General features: G+C 37.7%; 1 protein-coding gene across 8 annotated transcripts in view; it reads right to left on the bottom strand.

Annotated features, from left to right (window-relative positions):
• Window positions 1-3,927: 3,927 nt before the first annotated feature.
• brpf3b (bromodomain and PHD finger containing, 3b) overlaps window positions 3,928-14,026 on the bottom strand; it is a 96,532-nt gene continuing 86,433 nt past the window's right edge. For 3 of the 8 annotated variants that reach the window (XR_011358452.1, XR_011358453.1, XR_011358451.1), the window contains exons 14-15: window positions 12,290-12,497; window positions 9,906-12,199 (exon numbers count right to left, since the gene is read on the bottom strand). Coding sequence is in view for 2 of the 8 variants with exons in the window: in XM_069941756.1 (XP_069797857.1) it covers window positions 12,426-12,497 (72 nt within the window). In the remaining 6 variants the exon portion in view is untranslated. Of the gene's footprint in view, window positions 4,367-5,293; window positions 5,449-9,905; window positions 12,498-14,026 lie in introns of those variants that run through there. The other 5 variants (XR_011358454.1, XR_011358450.1, XR_011358455.1 and 2 more) reach the window with 5 other exon arrangements.

The raw sequence follows: 14,026 nt of genomic DNA, 5'->3' as shown, positions 1-14,026 counted from the left end.
AGTCCCACTGACGCACCCAGTCGATAACCCTCTATACCTCTCCCATCCACGCCCCTGTCCAAATTCTTCTTAAATATTAAAATTGAGCCCACAATCACCATCTCAGCTGGCAGCTCGCTCCACACCCGCACTCTCTGTGTGAAGAAGATCCCCCTAAACTTTTTCCCCTTTCACTCTTAACCCATGTCCTCTGGTTTGTATCTCACCTATCTTCAATGGAAAAAATCCTATCTACATTTACTTGGTCTATCCCCCTCATAATTTTAAATACCTCAGTCAATCTCCCCTCATTCTTCTATGCTCCAGGGAATAGAGTCCTAATCTATTTGACCTTTCCTTGTAACTCAGCTCCTGAGGTCTGGGCAATAGATTACATTATACTACAAACATTGGTCTTTTAAAGTAATGCAAAATCATGAGTTCTGAGAATCACCTCTGAAGTATCTAATTAGTAAATGTTGATCTGTTATTTATACACACATGTAAATGATTATTACCAAAGGAACAAAAAACTTCTTGAATTCATATTAGCCAAAAATAGTATAGTTTCCACATAGCCTAGTAATTGATGGAGTTTCAACTCCTTTGCAATTCAAAGTGTGACGTTCTGCATTAAAGAGTTGTTAGTTTTGGTGCCCACAGGAGAATGTACAATATTCCTTCTATCTGACGTGTTACATCTGTTCAGTATCAAGAATCTCAAACTGTGTATCCAAGTTAAATGGTGAAAGTCAAAAAAGAAATTAATTTGAAAGCTGTAATGCTCCACAGTGACTCAATACAATAAGTGACTGAAAGATACTTGTCAGATTTGGTAGTATACCTAAATTCACATTTCTTCACTTGACCTCAGGAGGAAATTGCAACATCTTCAAATTTGATGGGCAAATCTCTCAAAAAAAAAGTTTGAAAACAATTCAAGAAGATTTGAAATCATTCAAATTGGTAAATTGGTAAAAATAAGTAATTTAAAATGATTTCATTTTAAAATGGTATCATATGAAAAATAGTATTAGTTCAAAAATGCTACAGATTTCAATCCTTATGTTAAAATAATTATTCACTGATTTAAATCCATTCTAGAAGGCATCTGGATGATTCTATCAGAGATGATTCTATCATGAAGGGTTAAATGTGTCCACGCGGTGGCAGGTGGGGCGGGGTGGGGGGGGGGGGGGCAGTTGGAAAAAGTGTAATCATATCTTCATGTCACCATGACCAAACAAAATAATTATGTGATTTATTCATTGATCACAAACAAAAACTAACAAAGAGCTATCTGATATTGCATTGAAGTGTAAATTAAAATACCACTTGGGAATGACAACCCAAATACTACAGTTACATTTGTATTCAACTTTTGATTATTAATGATTAATTTCATAAAATAAATGCTGTTGAGACACTTACATCCCTTAGCAACAGGAAAAAAAAACAAAGTGCAAGCAGCAAAGATAAAGGTACATAACCAACGTTTTTGGCTTGAGCCCTTCATCAAGAAATGATAAAACTCTTTTCCCCAGAACTGGTGCCAGTGGTACATCAGCCACCTTTGATCAGGCACCTGCCCATATTTCATCCATACCTTGGATGAAGGGCTCAAGCCCAAAACGTTAGTTATGCATCTTTATCTTTGCTGTATAAACATTTGACCTGCTGTGTTTCTCCAGCTTAGTGTGTTTTTACTTCAATCACAGTGCCTGCAGACTTTCGTGTTTTACAGCGCGAAACAAGAACAGAAGCAGGACACCTAGAATTTCTTACAATCATGGCTGATCTATATTGGCCTCAACTCTTTATCTGTGCCATTTGTCCATACCCTGCCACACTAAAATCACTCAAATATTTACCCACCTCCACTTTAATGATCCACAGCTATGAATTCTAGAAATTGAAATAACCAAATTAATGAACAAATTAATCTGTCCATTTAATGTCACATCTCATGGAACAAAATGACACCATGTTTGCACTGATTTCATTATATACCCAGAAGATGGTTCATGTGCTTACTTTAGAATCATACAAATGAGGTGGAAATTCTTTCCTTCACCAATCTGAGGTCCAACTAGTATTGGTTTACATGGAAGTTCAATTCGCTCTTCTTACAATTTTATTCAGATTTATTTTTACATGCAAGTAGTTGCATTCACAGAGTCACATTATAACTTTTTCCTGCTCCAAGGGGGGCTGCGTGTAAAGGTGGGATTTAAGTGGCAGTTAATTTTGGTTTGAATCATCGCAATCTAAAAATCTTGAAAACTACAGGTGTACCATGGAGAGCATTCTGGCTGGTTGCATCACTGTCTGGTATGGAGATGCCAACGTTCAAGACAAGAAATATCTCCTGAGGGTTGTTAACTCAGCCTGCGACTCACGGGCACCTGCTTCCACATCATTGAAGACATTTACAAGAGGATGAATCTTCACTTTGCTACTAATGGAGGAAAGGTACAGAAGCCTGAAGATGAGCACTCGACGGCACAAGGTCAGCTTCCTCCCCTCTGCTATCAGATTTCTGAATGAACGATAAACCATAGACACTACCATTACTTTATATTTTTCTTTCTCTTGCACTCTTTTTATTATGTAATGTGGTTTATATAAATGTTTTCACTTTGATGCTGCCACAAAACAACAAATTTCCTGACATGTTCATAACAATAAAATCTGATTCTGATTCTAAAATATAACTTGGCGTAAGTCATCTGAGGACATCCACGTTTGCGCAACGAGGAGGGGAAAATAAAAGCTTTCTGTAACTGAACTAGTTAAACAAACCATGCTGATAGTAACTGATCACGAGGAGCTTGTTTGTCACACTGTTGCACTGGGTAAGAATCCAGCAAGTTAGCTTAATTTCTCCAATAAAATGTGTTGTACTTTACAGTTGAATTTTACAGCACATTTGTGAATGCAATCTTGAAACTGTAATCTTTGAGATTTTCTTCAATGTTAACAAAACTGCACATGTCCCTGCCATCTGGCACAGCTGTAGGCAATAGTCGTCAATGAACTAAAATTACCAATTTGATGATAAGAGACAGTCTAATCTACTTTTGGGTCAGCATTTATTCCTGAAAGCTAATGGAATTTCCAAGAAGATTAGATTGCAATGCAATATTTAGTTCACTAATGTCCATTGTCAGTAGTCACTTGAGGCTGAATTGGTTCCAATGCACACTTGATGACTGTATAGTTGATGAGGACTTCAGTGTGTGACACAAACAACCTCAGAGACTATGCAGCATAGGTAATTTGTCACTGCTGCCAAGTGGGACCATCTTTCCATACAGCAGAAATCTTGGTTCTGGACCAGAAGGGACCCATTGCTATCAGTGCAGGTTTGGTGTTAAATGGTTTCTAATGGCTGTTGCTGGGGTTTTGCATTTGTTCAGCTCTTTCAGAGTCCTCTGAGTTTACACAATTCTGCAGGTAGTAGTGCTGGGAGCAGAGTTTGTCTTGATTTTGAGGTCTATCCACAATCTCCTTGCTCCCTGTCACGGGACTTGAATAGGAATTCCATTAAGGATGCATCAAGATGAAGGGTGGGGAGAACAGGATAAAATGCGAAGGGAGAAAGGGAGTTGTGGAGAAGGGGGAAGTGCTGTCTACATTTGTGTCTGTGCTTCAGTAAAAATAATCTCATTGAAATAAGAGACTGCACCTCAGAGCAAGTCAAAAGCTACTCTTCTCAATGCCATTATCATGACCAAACCATGAACTTTATGTATCAGGATCTTTTCAGAGTGGTGCAGGAAATGTATTCAATGTTGTATGAGAAAGGTTGCTGATGTTGCCAGAATAAACCAAAGACAGACTTATTGGGTGACAAGTATAATTTGCTGTCAGCATAGCTCTCTGTCTCCTGTGCACAACCCAAGAAATGCCATGTTACCACACAAAGTTTAGTAGAGAAGTAGCTGGTTTTATATTTCAAAAATAAACTTTATTCATATAAACTACATAGAAGAAATACAAAAGGCTTTCTTTGTAGTTATATTACACTGGACAACTATTATTTTCAAAAGAGATGCTTCCTGAAAAAGAAATTGAGGATTATGATGGACAACTTCTAGCTGAAAACCAAGATCATTTCAGATTTCCTGTATCACATTAAATTTATTGAATTTTTCATGTTTAATCTCATAATGATGCTGACACATTGTGTTAGTTCAACTGACCTAAAAATGTTTTGCCACTGATTTCATTTGTACTCGGCATCTGATGCCTCTCATGTCTGTGCCCAACAACAGTCGGCCAGCATTGATGAAATTCCAATTGCCCTGAAGCCGCTTTTCCATGGTCGCAATGTCCTGGCGTTTGTCGCTGACTGCTCCAAGATCAGCAGGGAAGAAGTCTAAAACTGTGAATGCAGAAAGTGACTTTTCAATGACCTGTTGTACTATATGGTTTTGTGTACAGGAAATCAGAAAATTAAGTTCTATTTTTTTTAAAAAACTATGTGATAGGAAAATTTTAAGGCAATTTCCATCAGCATGAGCTATCAACTGGGCAATACTGATACAAAAGTGAAGTGGGCTCTTCCAACCATTTTTTTTTAACAGTGCATGTTCTCTCTCCGCTCAACTTCAAATGGAAGCGATGAAATATACCTCAAGCAGCACTGACCCTAGAAGCCCTGGATTTCCGCAGTGCCTTCTCAGCCTGAGCACCAGCCACCTGCATTGACTGGGTGACCTAAAACATCAGTGTCTCTGGCCAGGCAGTCAGTGGTGTGTCCCATTCTGAATAGTTTTGTGCTCCAGTGTAATCTGAATAGTTTTGCCCCTTGCCTGAGTGACACCTTACCTTTCCTTGGAACCTGCCAAGGATCAGTTGTTTGACTGAACAAATAGCCAATGACGGTCAGTGCTGCTCCCCAGATTCTGTTTGCGCAGCAGGGGAATTTGAGAATCAGAACAAATTTTGGAAATCAGATTTTTTTTCTCTAGGGTGCTCTATATTTCTTAAAGAAATTTGAGACACCGCTTTAAGTACAATTGTTGTCAAGGCGGTGCTGATGGGCTCCAAGGTCTACACTGTTAAATGGATACTAGTCTCGTCATGGTCGAGGGCTCTCAGGCAGATGTGACAAAAAAAAACAGCATTTCATTGTTCATAACCATCAGTTGGATATCTAATCAATTTCCTTATCTGTTTCCTCCAGACTAAAACTCATCAGCTATGTATCCTGGTAGGGTGGACCTGAGCTCATCATGGCTTTCACCCTGGCTACAGGCCTGTTCCGTTCATCATACGGAGAAGACTCAATGGGCCAACTTCTACTCACCTTCACCAGCCTCTGAGCAGGTCTATGAGCTACTTGTGATCCTCCTGTCTGAGCTTGTGGTCATAAACATTAAATAGCAATGTTGTATCTTCAGCTTTACTCTTGGCTCATACATTTACCACCACTTAGCCAGGTTTAGATGTTGTGTTCTTCTTCTGTCAGGCAGGCAGGAATTGGGTAAGGAAAACATGGGGGAGACTAAGGTTAGGACATTCACTTCAGCACGGTTCAAATCCTAAGAATAATAATTTTAAACCATGTGTTTTAATTTATGGGAAGGATTTTTATGAACATTCTCAGATGCTGAAGTCTTCTATCTTCTTATGTGAAAGCAACGATGACCCATCAATCAGACAAGATTGAGAGAAAAGAGCTCTTCCAATCATTTTCCACATCCTAAGCCACTGAACTAAGTCCTTCCATTTGATGTACGCCAGTATTATCATTTATAAATGTAGGCTTATCCATATTTCAGCATGTATTAAATTTAATAAACATGATGAATTATATAAAGTTTAAAATGAGCATTGCTCCAGCAAATCCAATTGATGTTATCACATATGAAACAAAATTAGCTGGAAATTCACAAGAGAACAGAAATGATCTGAGGTTGAAGTCATTGCTCTGAAATGTTAATGCTCGTTCTGGAATTTGTTTTTTTTAATTTCAGCAATAGTAGAAGCCATTTTTTTTTCATTGCAACGGAATTCTAGCTGCCCACACGTGATATGAAACACTCATTGCCACAAATCCTGGATAACCTTTCATAATTTATAGGCTCCTCCTTCATTTGTATGATGCCTCTCAGCTACATCATTCATTGACATGGGGTAAGTTTCCTCAAGTCTCCACCTCTCCTCAATCCTTTTAATTGCCCTTACTCCTTCTTTATGGTCTGACTGCCTCTAATTCAGGCTTGAAGCATTTACTTCTGCTGAACATTGTCTTTGCAGAAGTTACGAGATTTCTCTAGTTTTGAAGAATTTTTAAAAAGAATAAAAGGAAGGTAGTAAAATGAATTTGTGCACTCAGTGTCTAATGGATTCCTTCCAAATGCAAATTTTCTTTCAAAGTTGTGCAGATGTGACTGTGATTAATACTTAGTAGAAAGAAAGATATTAAAGATATGGTTAATCTGCTGGTCTTGCAGAATATTTTAAAAGATGTATGGGTTTCAATTCTCCTTGCTTCACCTTTCGCCTCTTTACCTTATTCTATTGACCCAGGATTTACAACACAGGAACACAGCCGAAGAACAGACCCCTTTCTACGTGTTGGCAATGACATTGATGCCCGAATTAAACAAAGGGCTCCGCTGTTTGCACATGATGCTTTTTGCACTATTTTTGCATGTTATCTAGAAGGCCTCTTAAATGCTACTATTGTATCTGCTTCAAATGATTTATAAAGAAAAAAACATAATAAAAATATCTACTATTCATTCCATGAATCTTGCTTAAGATCTTGCTTAATCTTGAAAGATTAGAGATAAATGAAAAAATTTAACTCCTTGAAACATCACAATAATTGAAACAAATGCCCCATCATAATAAAATGTATTTTTGTTGAGAGACAAGAAATTCGTGATTTTTTTTGTTTCAGTAAAATTCCTTGTAAGAAATTGAGGATAATTATAGATTTGATGTTATTCTTTTTTTAAAAATACCATGTGTTCTTCAAAATATTCATATTGGCCACTTTTTGAAATGTGCTGCTGTTAGAAAAACATTATGAATGGGTGAAACAAGAGGTGCTTGCTATTAATGTAAGACTACAAAGATTTTAATTTTTTTAAATGTCTTAAATGTAAATTTAATTTTAACTTTAGACATACAGCATGGTACCAATTTACACCCAATTGGCCTACAACTTTGAACGGTGGGAGGAAAGCGGAGCACCTGGAGGAAAGCAGAGCACCTGGAGGAAACCCATGCGAACTCGGGGAGAACATACATACAAACTCCTTACAGACAGTGCCGGATTCGGACCAGGGTCGCTGGCGCTGTAACAGCGTGTACTAACTGCTGCACTAAGCATGCTGCCCTCTGTGCTAACCGGTTTGTCTTATTTTGTTGAATAAAGAATTAAAGTGAAGCATAAACTGGTCTGTAAATTTCATCAATGCTAAATTTTATTTAATCATAATTTATAGAAACTGATCTGAAACATGCCATGAGTTTTTGTTTTCAATAATCAAAAATACCTATCTTTCCAATCATTAATAAAATTGGAAAAACACACTAGTCCTGAATCAAAAATAAAAAATTGAAAAAGGCAATCCTTAATCATGATCAATGGAAATCCATTCTGTTTTCTCTTTAATTGAGCAATACTCATTGAGTACATCTTTAATAAAAAATATTGCATAGCAAGCTTGAGTTATTTAATTGTGCATGCCACAGATCAACACAGCCATCTTCTGGTGATAATCAGTATTAACAGTCACATTACACTCCAATGTATAGAGATTGAGTGTTGGAGAGCCAAAATGTCAAAGATTACGGTATACTATGAAACAAAGGTTCTTCTTTGTGGTTATTGAAAAAAAAAATCAAATATTCTTTCTGTCGCTGTGTGGTTTCCCCTGGTGATCCAATTTCTTCCTACTTCTTAAAGATGTGTGAGTTGATAGGTTAATTGGCCACTGCACTGGTATGAGGGAGTTGAGATAAATTGGGATTACTGTAAATGGGTCTCAGGTTTGTGTGGACTCAATGAGCCATGGACCTGTTTCTGTGCTGTATGGCAAACATCACTACTCTCAGTTTCATCAAATACAAATTTACACCTCATTAATTTAGAGTCATTTATGAAGTCTTACTGTGCATTTAAAATGTTCCATTTAACTATATTTTAAATTCATTGACTCTAAAGTTCTGTTGGCATATCAGAAGTGAGCCCTTCAAAATCATGGGGCTGGGATCATCAACCAAGGTTAGCAAAACCAAGAAGTTGACTGCAGGAAGGGTAAATTAGGAGATCACAAACCAGTCCTCATTGAAAGATCAGCAGTGTAAAGGGTTAAGAGCTTGGGTGTCAACATCTCTGAAAATCGGTCTTGGGGGGGGATCTCCATGTTGACGCAATCATGAAGAAGGCTCGCCAGCGGCTATACTTCGCGAGAAATTTGAGGAGATTTGGTATGTCGCCAGAGACTTGCAAATTTCTACAGGTGCACTGTGGAGGGCATTCTGACTAGTTGAATCAGTCTGGTGTGGAGGTGCCAATGCACAGGACAAGAAAAAAACTAAAGAAAATTGTGAACTCAGCCAATGCCATCACAGGCACCAGACTCCACTACATCAAGGATATCTACAAGAGGTGGTGTCATAAGAAAGTAGCCTCTATCCTCAAGAACCCTCACTACCCTCTTCACACTGCTACCATCGGGAAGGAGGTACAGGAGCCTGAGGATAAACACCCAATGGCACAAGGACGGCTACTTCTCCTCTACCATCAGATTTCTGAACAATGAACCAGTCACTACTTCACTTCCTCTTTTTTTAACTAATTTATTTTTATACGTAATTTTATAGCAATATTTGCTCTGTAATGTGGTGCAATACATCAAATTTCGTTGTGACATGTTCACGACAATAAATTCTGAATCTGAAAATCATCAGGGGAGATTTCGTTAATAGGAAGCTTTTAGAAGGTCCCTGTGGAAACATCATCAACAAATTGTTGATGTTGCTCAGGGGCCAAATTGCTATTTTTGGAACTGTGTCTTAAGCTGGAGCACCTCGATTTATTACCAGAATTATTTTGATCTCCCCGGGCTAAATCCTCAAGGAGTCTTTGTGGTTGAAATCAATGTGATATTTTCCGATTGAGAAATTATCTAAAAAGACCTACTGCTAATTTCCCCTGGTTTGGAGGTGAGTGGAACAATCTGGAGGGAGATTATATGAATGCGGGCTCAACGTTAACATTTAAGAAACATTTAGACAGTTGTTACATAGATGGGAGGGGTATGAAGGGCTATGGGTGCAGGTCAGTGGGATGAGACAGAATAATAGTTTGGCACAGACTAGAAGGGCCACAGTGCCTGTTTTTTGCGCTGTTCTGTTCTATGGTTCTAATAAGATTTAGAGGACATGGGTTTAGATCCAAGGGTCCTGCTTCCATGGTGTAGGATTCTGTTACTAATCACTAATAGTTACAGTATAGTAGTATCGTGTTTCACCAACTTTTTTTGTGATACAATTATCAGATTATTGTTTTATAATCCATAAAACAGATTACTTTAAATGTTGAATAAGATGAGGAATGACATTAGCTATGCAGATCAATATTTTGATGTAAATAAAAACAAAATTGACCAAATGTATGCAACATTGAGCAGAAGGCTTACTTTTCCTGCACTTTTCTTATCTTACTAATGTAAGATGGTTATAATACGAATGTTTGCCCTGTGATGCTGCGGCATCATGACAATAAATTATTATTTTGATTCTGAAAGGCAACCATCTAAAGGAAATCAGCATTGAGCAAGGTTGAGAAGCTTCTCGGGGTGGTGGGAAGGAACCCATAATGTTTGGGACAATTACTTTTTTTTCCTTTATTTTCCCCCATGCTCCACAGTTTTACATTTATAATCAAACAATTCACATGTAATTAAAGTGCACATTCCACATTTTATTCAAGTTTATTTGTATACATTTTGGTTTGACTATGTACAAATTACAGCACTTTTTATATACAGTCCCCTCATTTCAGGGCACTGTAATTTTTGGCATATTTGGCTTCACAGATAATTGAGAGTACTCAGGTATGTTTAATTGCTTCATTGGTGCAAGTATAAAAGAGCTAGGCTTGTTTCAAAGCTTTTGATCACCTTTAGAGTCTGTAGTTGCCTTTTATCTACACAAGGACTAGAATTGTGCCAATTAAAGTTAAAGAAGCCATTATGAGGCTGAAAAACAAGAATAAAACAGTAAGAGACATCACCCAAACCTTAGGATTAGCAAAATCAACTGTTTGGAACATCATTAAGAAGAAAGATCGCATCAGTAATCGCAAAGGAAGACCATTACTGCCTGATGACTGAAGAATTCTCATCATGGTGAAGAAAAATCCCCAGAAGCATGTCCAACAGATCAGAAACATTCTTCAGAGCCAGGCGTGGACATGTCAATGACCACTGGTACTCAGAAGACTTCATGATCAGAAATACAGAGGCTACACTTCAAGATGCAAAGCATGGCAAAGGTGGTCTGCTTTGGATCTTGGGCAGTTTTTACGTCTCCACACTTTTCTCTTGCCATCACTCTGATACAGGTTAACCCTGTTCACAAGACACTTTTCCAGAATTCTGCAGACTCGTTTAAATATTTCTTGCCAAACTGTAATCTGGCCATTCTTTTTGTGGCATCATTATGGTGAGCATTGTATTTCATGTCTGGACCTTGTATCAGTACACTAACTGTAACATAAAAGTTATATTCTCACATAAAATTTAGCCACATTCAATACCCCAGCAGGACACAAGAGACTTTAAACTGAACTATTCAAACTGGAATTCTTAGATCAGTGGTTCTCAACCGTTTTCTTTCCACTCACGTACCACTTTAAGTATTCCCTATGCCATACGTGCTCTGTGATTGGTAAGGGATTGTTTAAGGTGGTATGTGGGTGGAAAGAAAAAGGTTGAAAACCACTGTTTTAATCACACCTCATTAACTCGTAATGTGCATGGTTTCATAACTCCGAAGGAAATGGGCCAATGACATTTTTTCTCAAGCAAAATATTTCAGTAACAATTGGGTCTAGAGCAGCGGTTCTCAAAGTTCCCTTCCCACTCACAAAACACCTTAAGCAATCCCTTACTAATCACAGAGCCCTTATGGCATAGAGATTACTTAAAGTGGTATGTGAGTGGAAAGAAAAAGGTTGAGAACCACCGTGTTGGAGCAATGTAGATTACATTTAATTGTCTATTTTTTCCATCAAATGGTGGTTTGGCTGTCAATGTGATTCACAAGTAACGACATAATATTCAGCCACCAGTCTCAGAACCAGGGTATCCAGATTTACCCAAAACATTCAAAACTTTGATATTTCCTTGATGCTAAGGTACTGATTTACTAAAATGATATATTTAAAACAAGTAAACAAGAACAAAGTGGGACAATTGGAAAGCGGGAAAGAGGCAAATATGGCTGCATGTAGGATATTGGAGTCAGCTAATGCATTTTTTAACGTAAGTGTAACTTAATTGCAGGCCTCTGATCAATGTCTCTGACATTGTACCAAATGTAAATCAAACACACCAATAAAATAGTTCATGCTGAATTACTGTAGTCTCAAGACCAGGTTGTCAGAGACTTGACAAGCAGCTTCTGACAAAGCACAAACAGTAGCTGCAAGGCCAGGTAAATGAAAGTGGTAAACAAAAGGGAAGCAGTGGAGGCAGCCGATAATGTCCAGCAAGAGCCTGAGGTTAAAAAATAGCTAATCAGCTGCAAACACCCAGCAGTCAGGAAAGGATTCAATCCCCATTAAACATATGGCAGCTGATTGGCCTCAATAAAAGAAATATGTATGCAGGATATTTTATCATCTAGAAGGAAATGAGATGTCAGGGACGGATCAGGCCTCAGACCTGGAGAATGGTTTCAGGAATGCTCCAGGCCACAACATCCAGTCACAAATTCATGTCAATTTGTTCCAATTTATCTAGAATTGCCCTCCGTATTTCAGAGCTAAAAACTGACAGAATCTTAGCTACTCTCATCAGAATCTACTGTGGAATGAAGATTTCGCTCATGTGCCATACTTACAGAAAAGGCTCCCACATTGCTTTTACGAAGTGCAGAAGATATAATTCCTGTTGCCTTCAGTGTCTGCATATGAATGTTGAATACATTGTTCTTTTCAAGTGAATATCCATGCCTGGTTCCATTACTGCAAAGCAATTGGCAGCCTTTATTTTAGTCCTAATGGGATGTTGTTATCACTCCTCCTGTTCCCCATGCCCTATATATCATCTAGTACCTTATTATCACTGCTTCTATTCAATTATTCCAGGTGAAAGAATCTGATTTGCGAGTTAGGCAGCAAGCATTACAAGTGTTGAGCTGGAAGAGTTTCAGACAAAGAAACGTAGGTTCACCAATATTCTCCAGCTTTCTCATTCCTCATCTTTTCCTTCTCCTATAGCCCAGGTGCTGGAAAGTAAATCAGGGGAAGCTTGGAAAATTCCCTGCAATTACATTGAACAAAGTTATTCATCGTACACTTCGAAATTGGCTTGGAAACTTCAAGATAAAGACCTTTACCCAGTGTCAAGGATGATGTAATCAAATTAAACCCATCCTTTAAACTAAAATATTTCTCAGCCTACCTTATGATCAAAAAAATCCTTAGTTTGAGATGAATTTATAAGTAGGATTTTTTTTACCAATCCCCACCCTCCATCCCTGCAATTCAATCTTGAATCCGTAGGCAGTGTCTTTTGCAGATACGTATCATCAGCTGGTTGCATTTCTGCTAGAATATTGGGAGTTACTAAACAATTGTCTGTGAAGTCTCAGTTTTCCTGATAATCAGTGAAAACTGATATTGTCAAATCTATTAAATGAAAAAATATATGAATGCAGTTTATGGGAGAGAGGAAAGGAGGTAGACCATAAAGGTGTGCTAAAAGTTATAGTCAGTTCTAATAACTTAAAAGAGAAATTAATTTGGATTAATGAGACAATAATTTACAAAAGGCAGCATTTGAAACTACAAATAAGCATGCCTTGTGATCTTGAATCACAAAATAATGATTTCATTTTACCTGCTGATGTACACCAGTGCAAAGAAATAGTAACTTTGGTATAGCTACAACTTGAAAAATGATATCTGCGACAGATTTAAACCCAAACACTTTCAAATCATTACTTTTTGAAGTCCAGTGTTCACCAAAGGAGTTGCTTCCAACTTACATAGCAGCAGCCTCTCACTACTTGCTGGCTGAACTCTGAGCCTGCCCAGATATGCATGTGATGGAACATGACTTCTGCTTACATTTACAACTCCATGGAGAAGTGGACTTACACAAATGGGCAGCACGGACTAAGGCCCAGGTTGCACAGCTCAAGATTTCACCAGTAGCCCTAAATTTTACTTGATACAACCTTTGCGAACATCAGTCCTTCTGGAAAACCCAATGTAAATTCATGAGAAAAGTTTGTGACCATTATTCAAAGGAAATTTGTTACATAGAAGGTACATGCAATCCTTAACTGCACATAAAAAATAAAAATAGTTGCATTTGCTGAAAATCTGAAATAAAAGAGAAAAAAAAGCAGGAAAAGCTGAGTCGGTCTGTCAGCATCCATGAAAAGAGAAACAATTAAGGATTCAGGGAGAAGTTGCAAGTCATTTCAGATAAGTCAACTGTTTCCCTTTCCACAGATGCTGCCTGATCTCCATCTTATGTTTTTATTTCACTTATTTGTAAAGGCCAAACGAGAGCGAATGACAAATACTGAAAGGCTTTTGAATTTGACATTTGTCTCATCTAATATCAGCATTAGCTGCAATAAACTGAAAAAAATTAAACTTATAATAAAATAGCATTATTTTTTTTGCCAAGGAATCACACATACAAACTGCATAAATGCTATCCAGCCAAGGTGAAAATTCATCATTTAAACTTGCAGTATTAAGTGTAATGTACTCTGTTCCTGAAACTTCATTGCAAGTAACAGCTGAATTTTGGAAGAATTCAACAAAAATACTCAA

This window comes from Narcine bancroftii, chromosome 5, assembly GCF_036971445.1.
Source record: "Narcine bancroftii isolate sNarBan1 chromosome 5, sNarBan1.hap1, whole genome shotgun sequence".
Lineage (NCBI taxonomy): Eukaryota > Metazoa > Chordata > Chondrichthyes > Torpediniformes > Narcinidae > Narcine > Narcine bancroftii.
The sequence above is the reverse complement of the archived record's forward strand: the minus strand, read 5'-3'. Positions and strand labels throughout refer to the sequence as shown.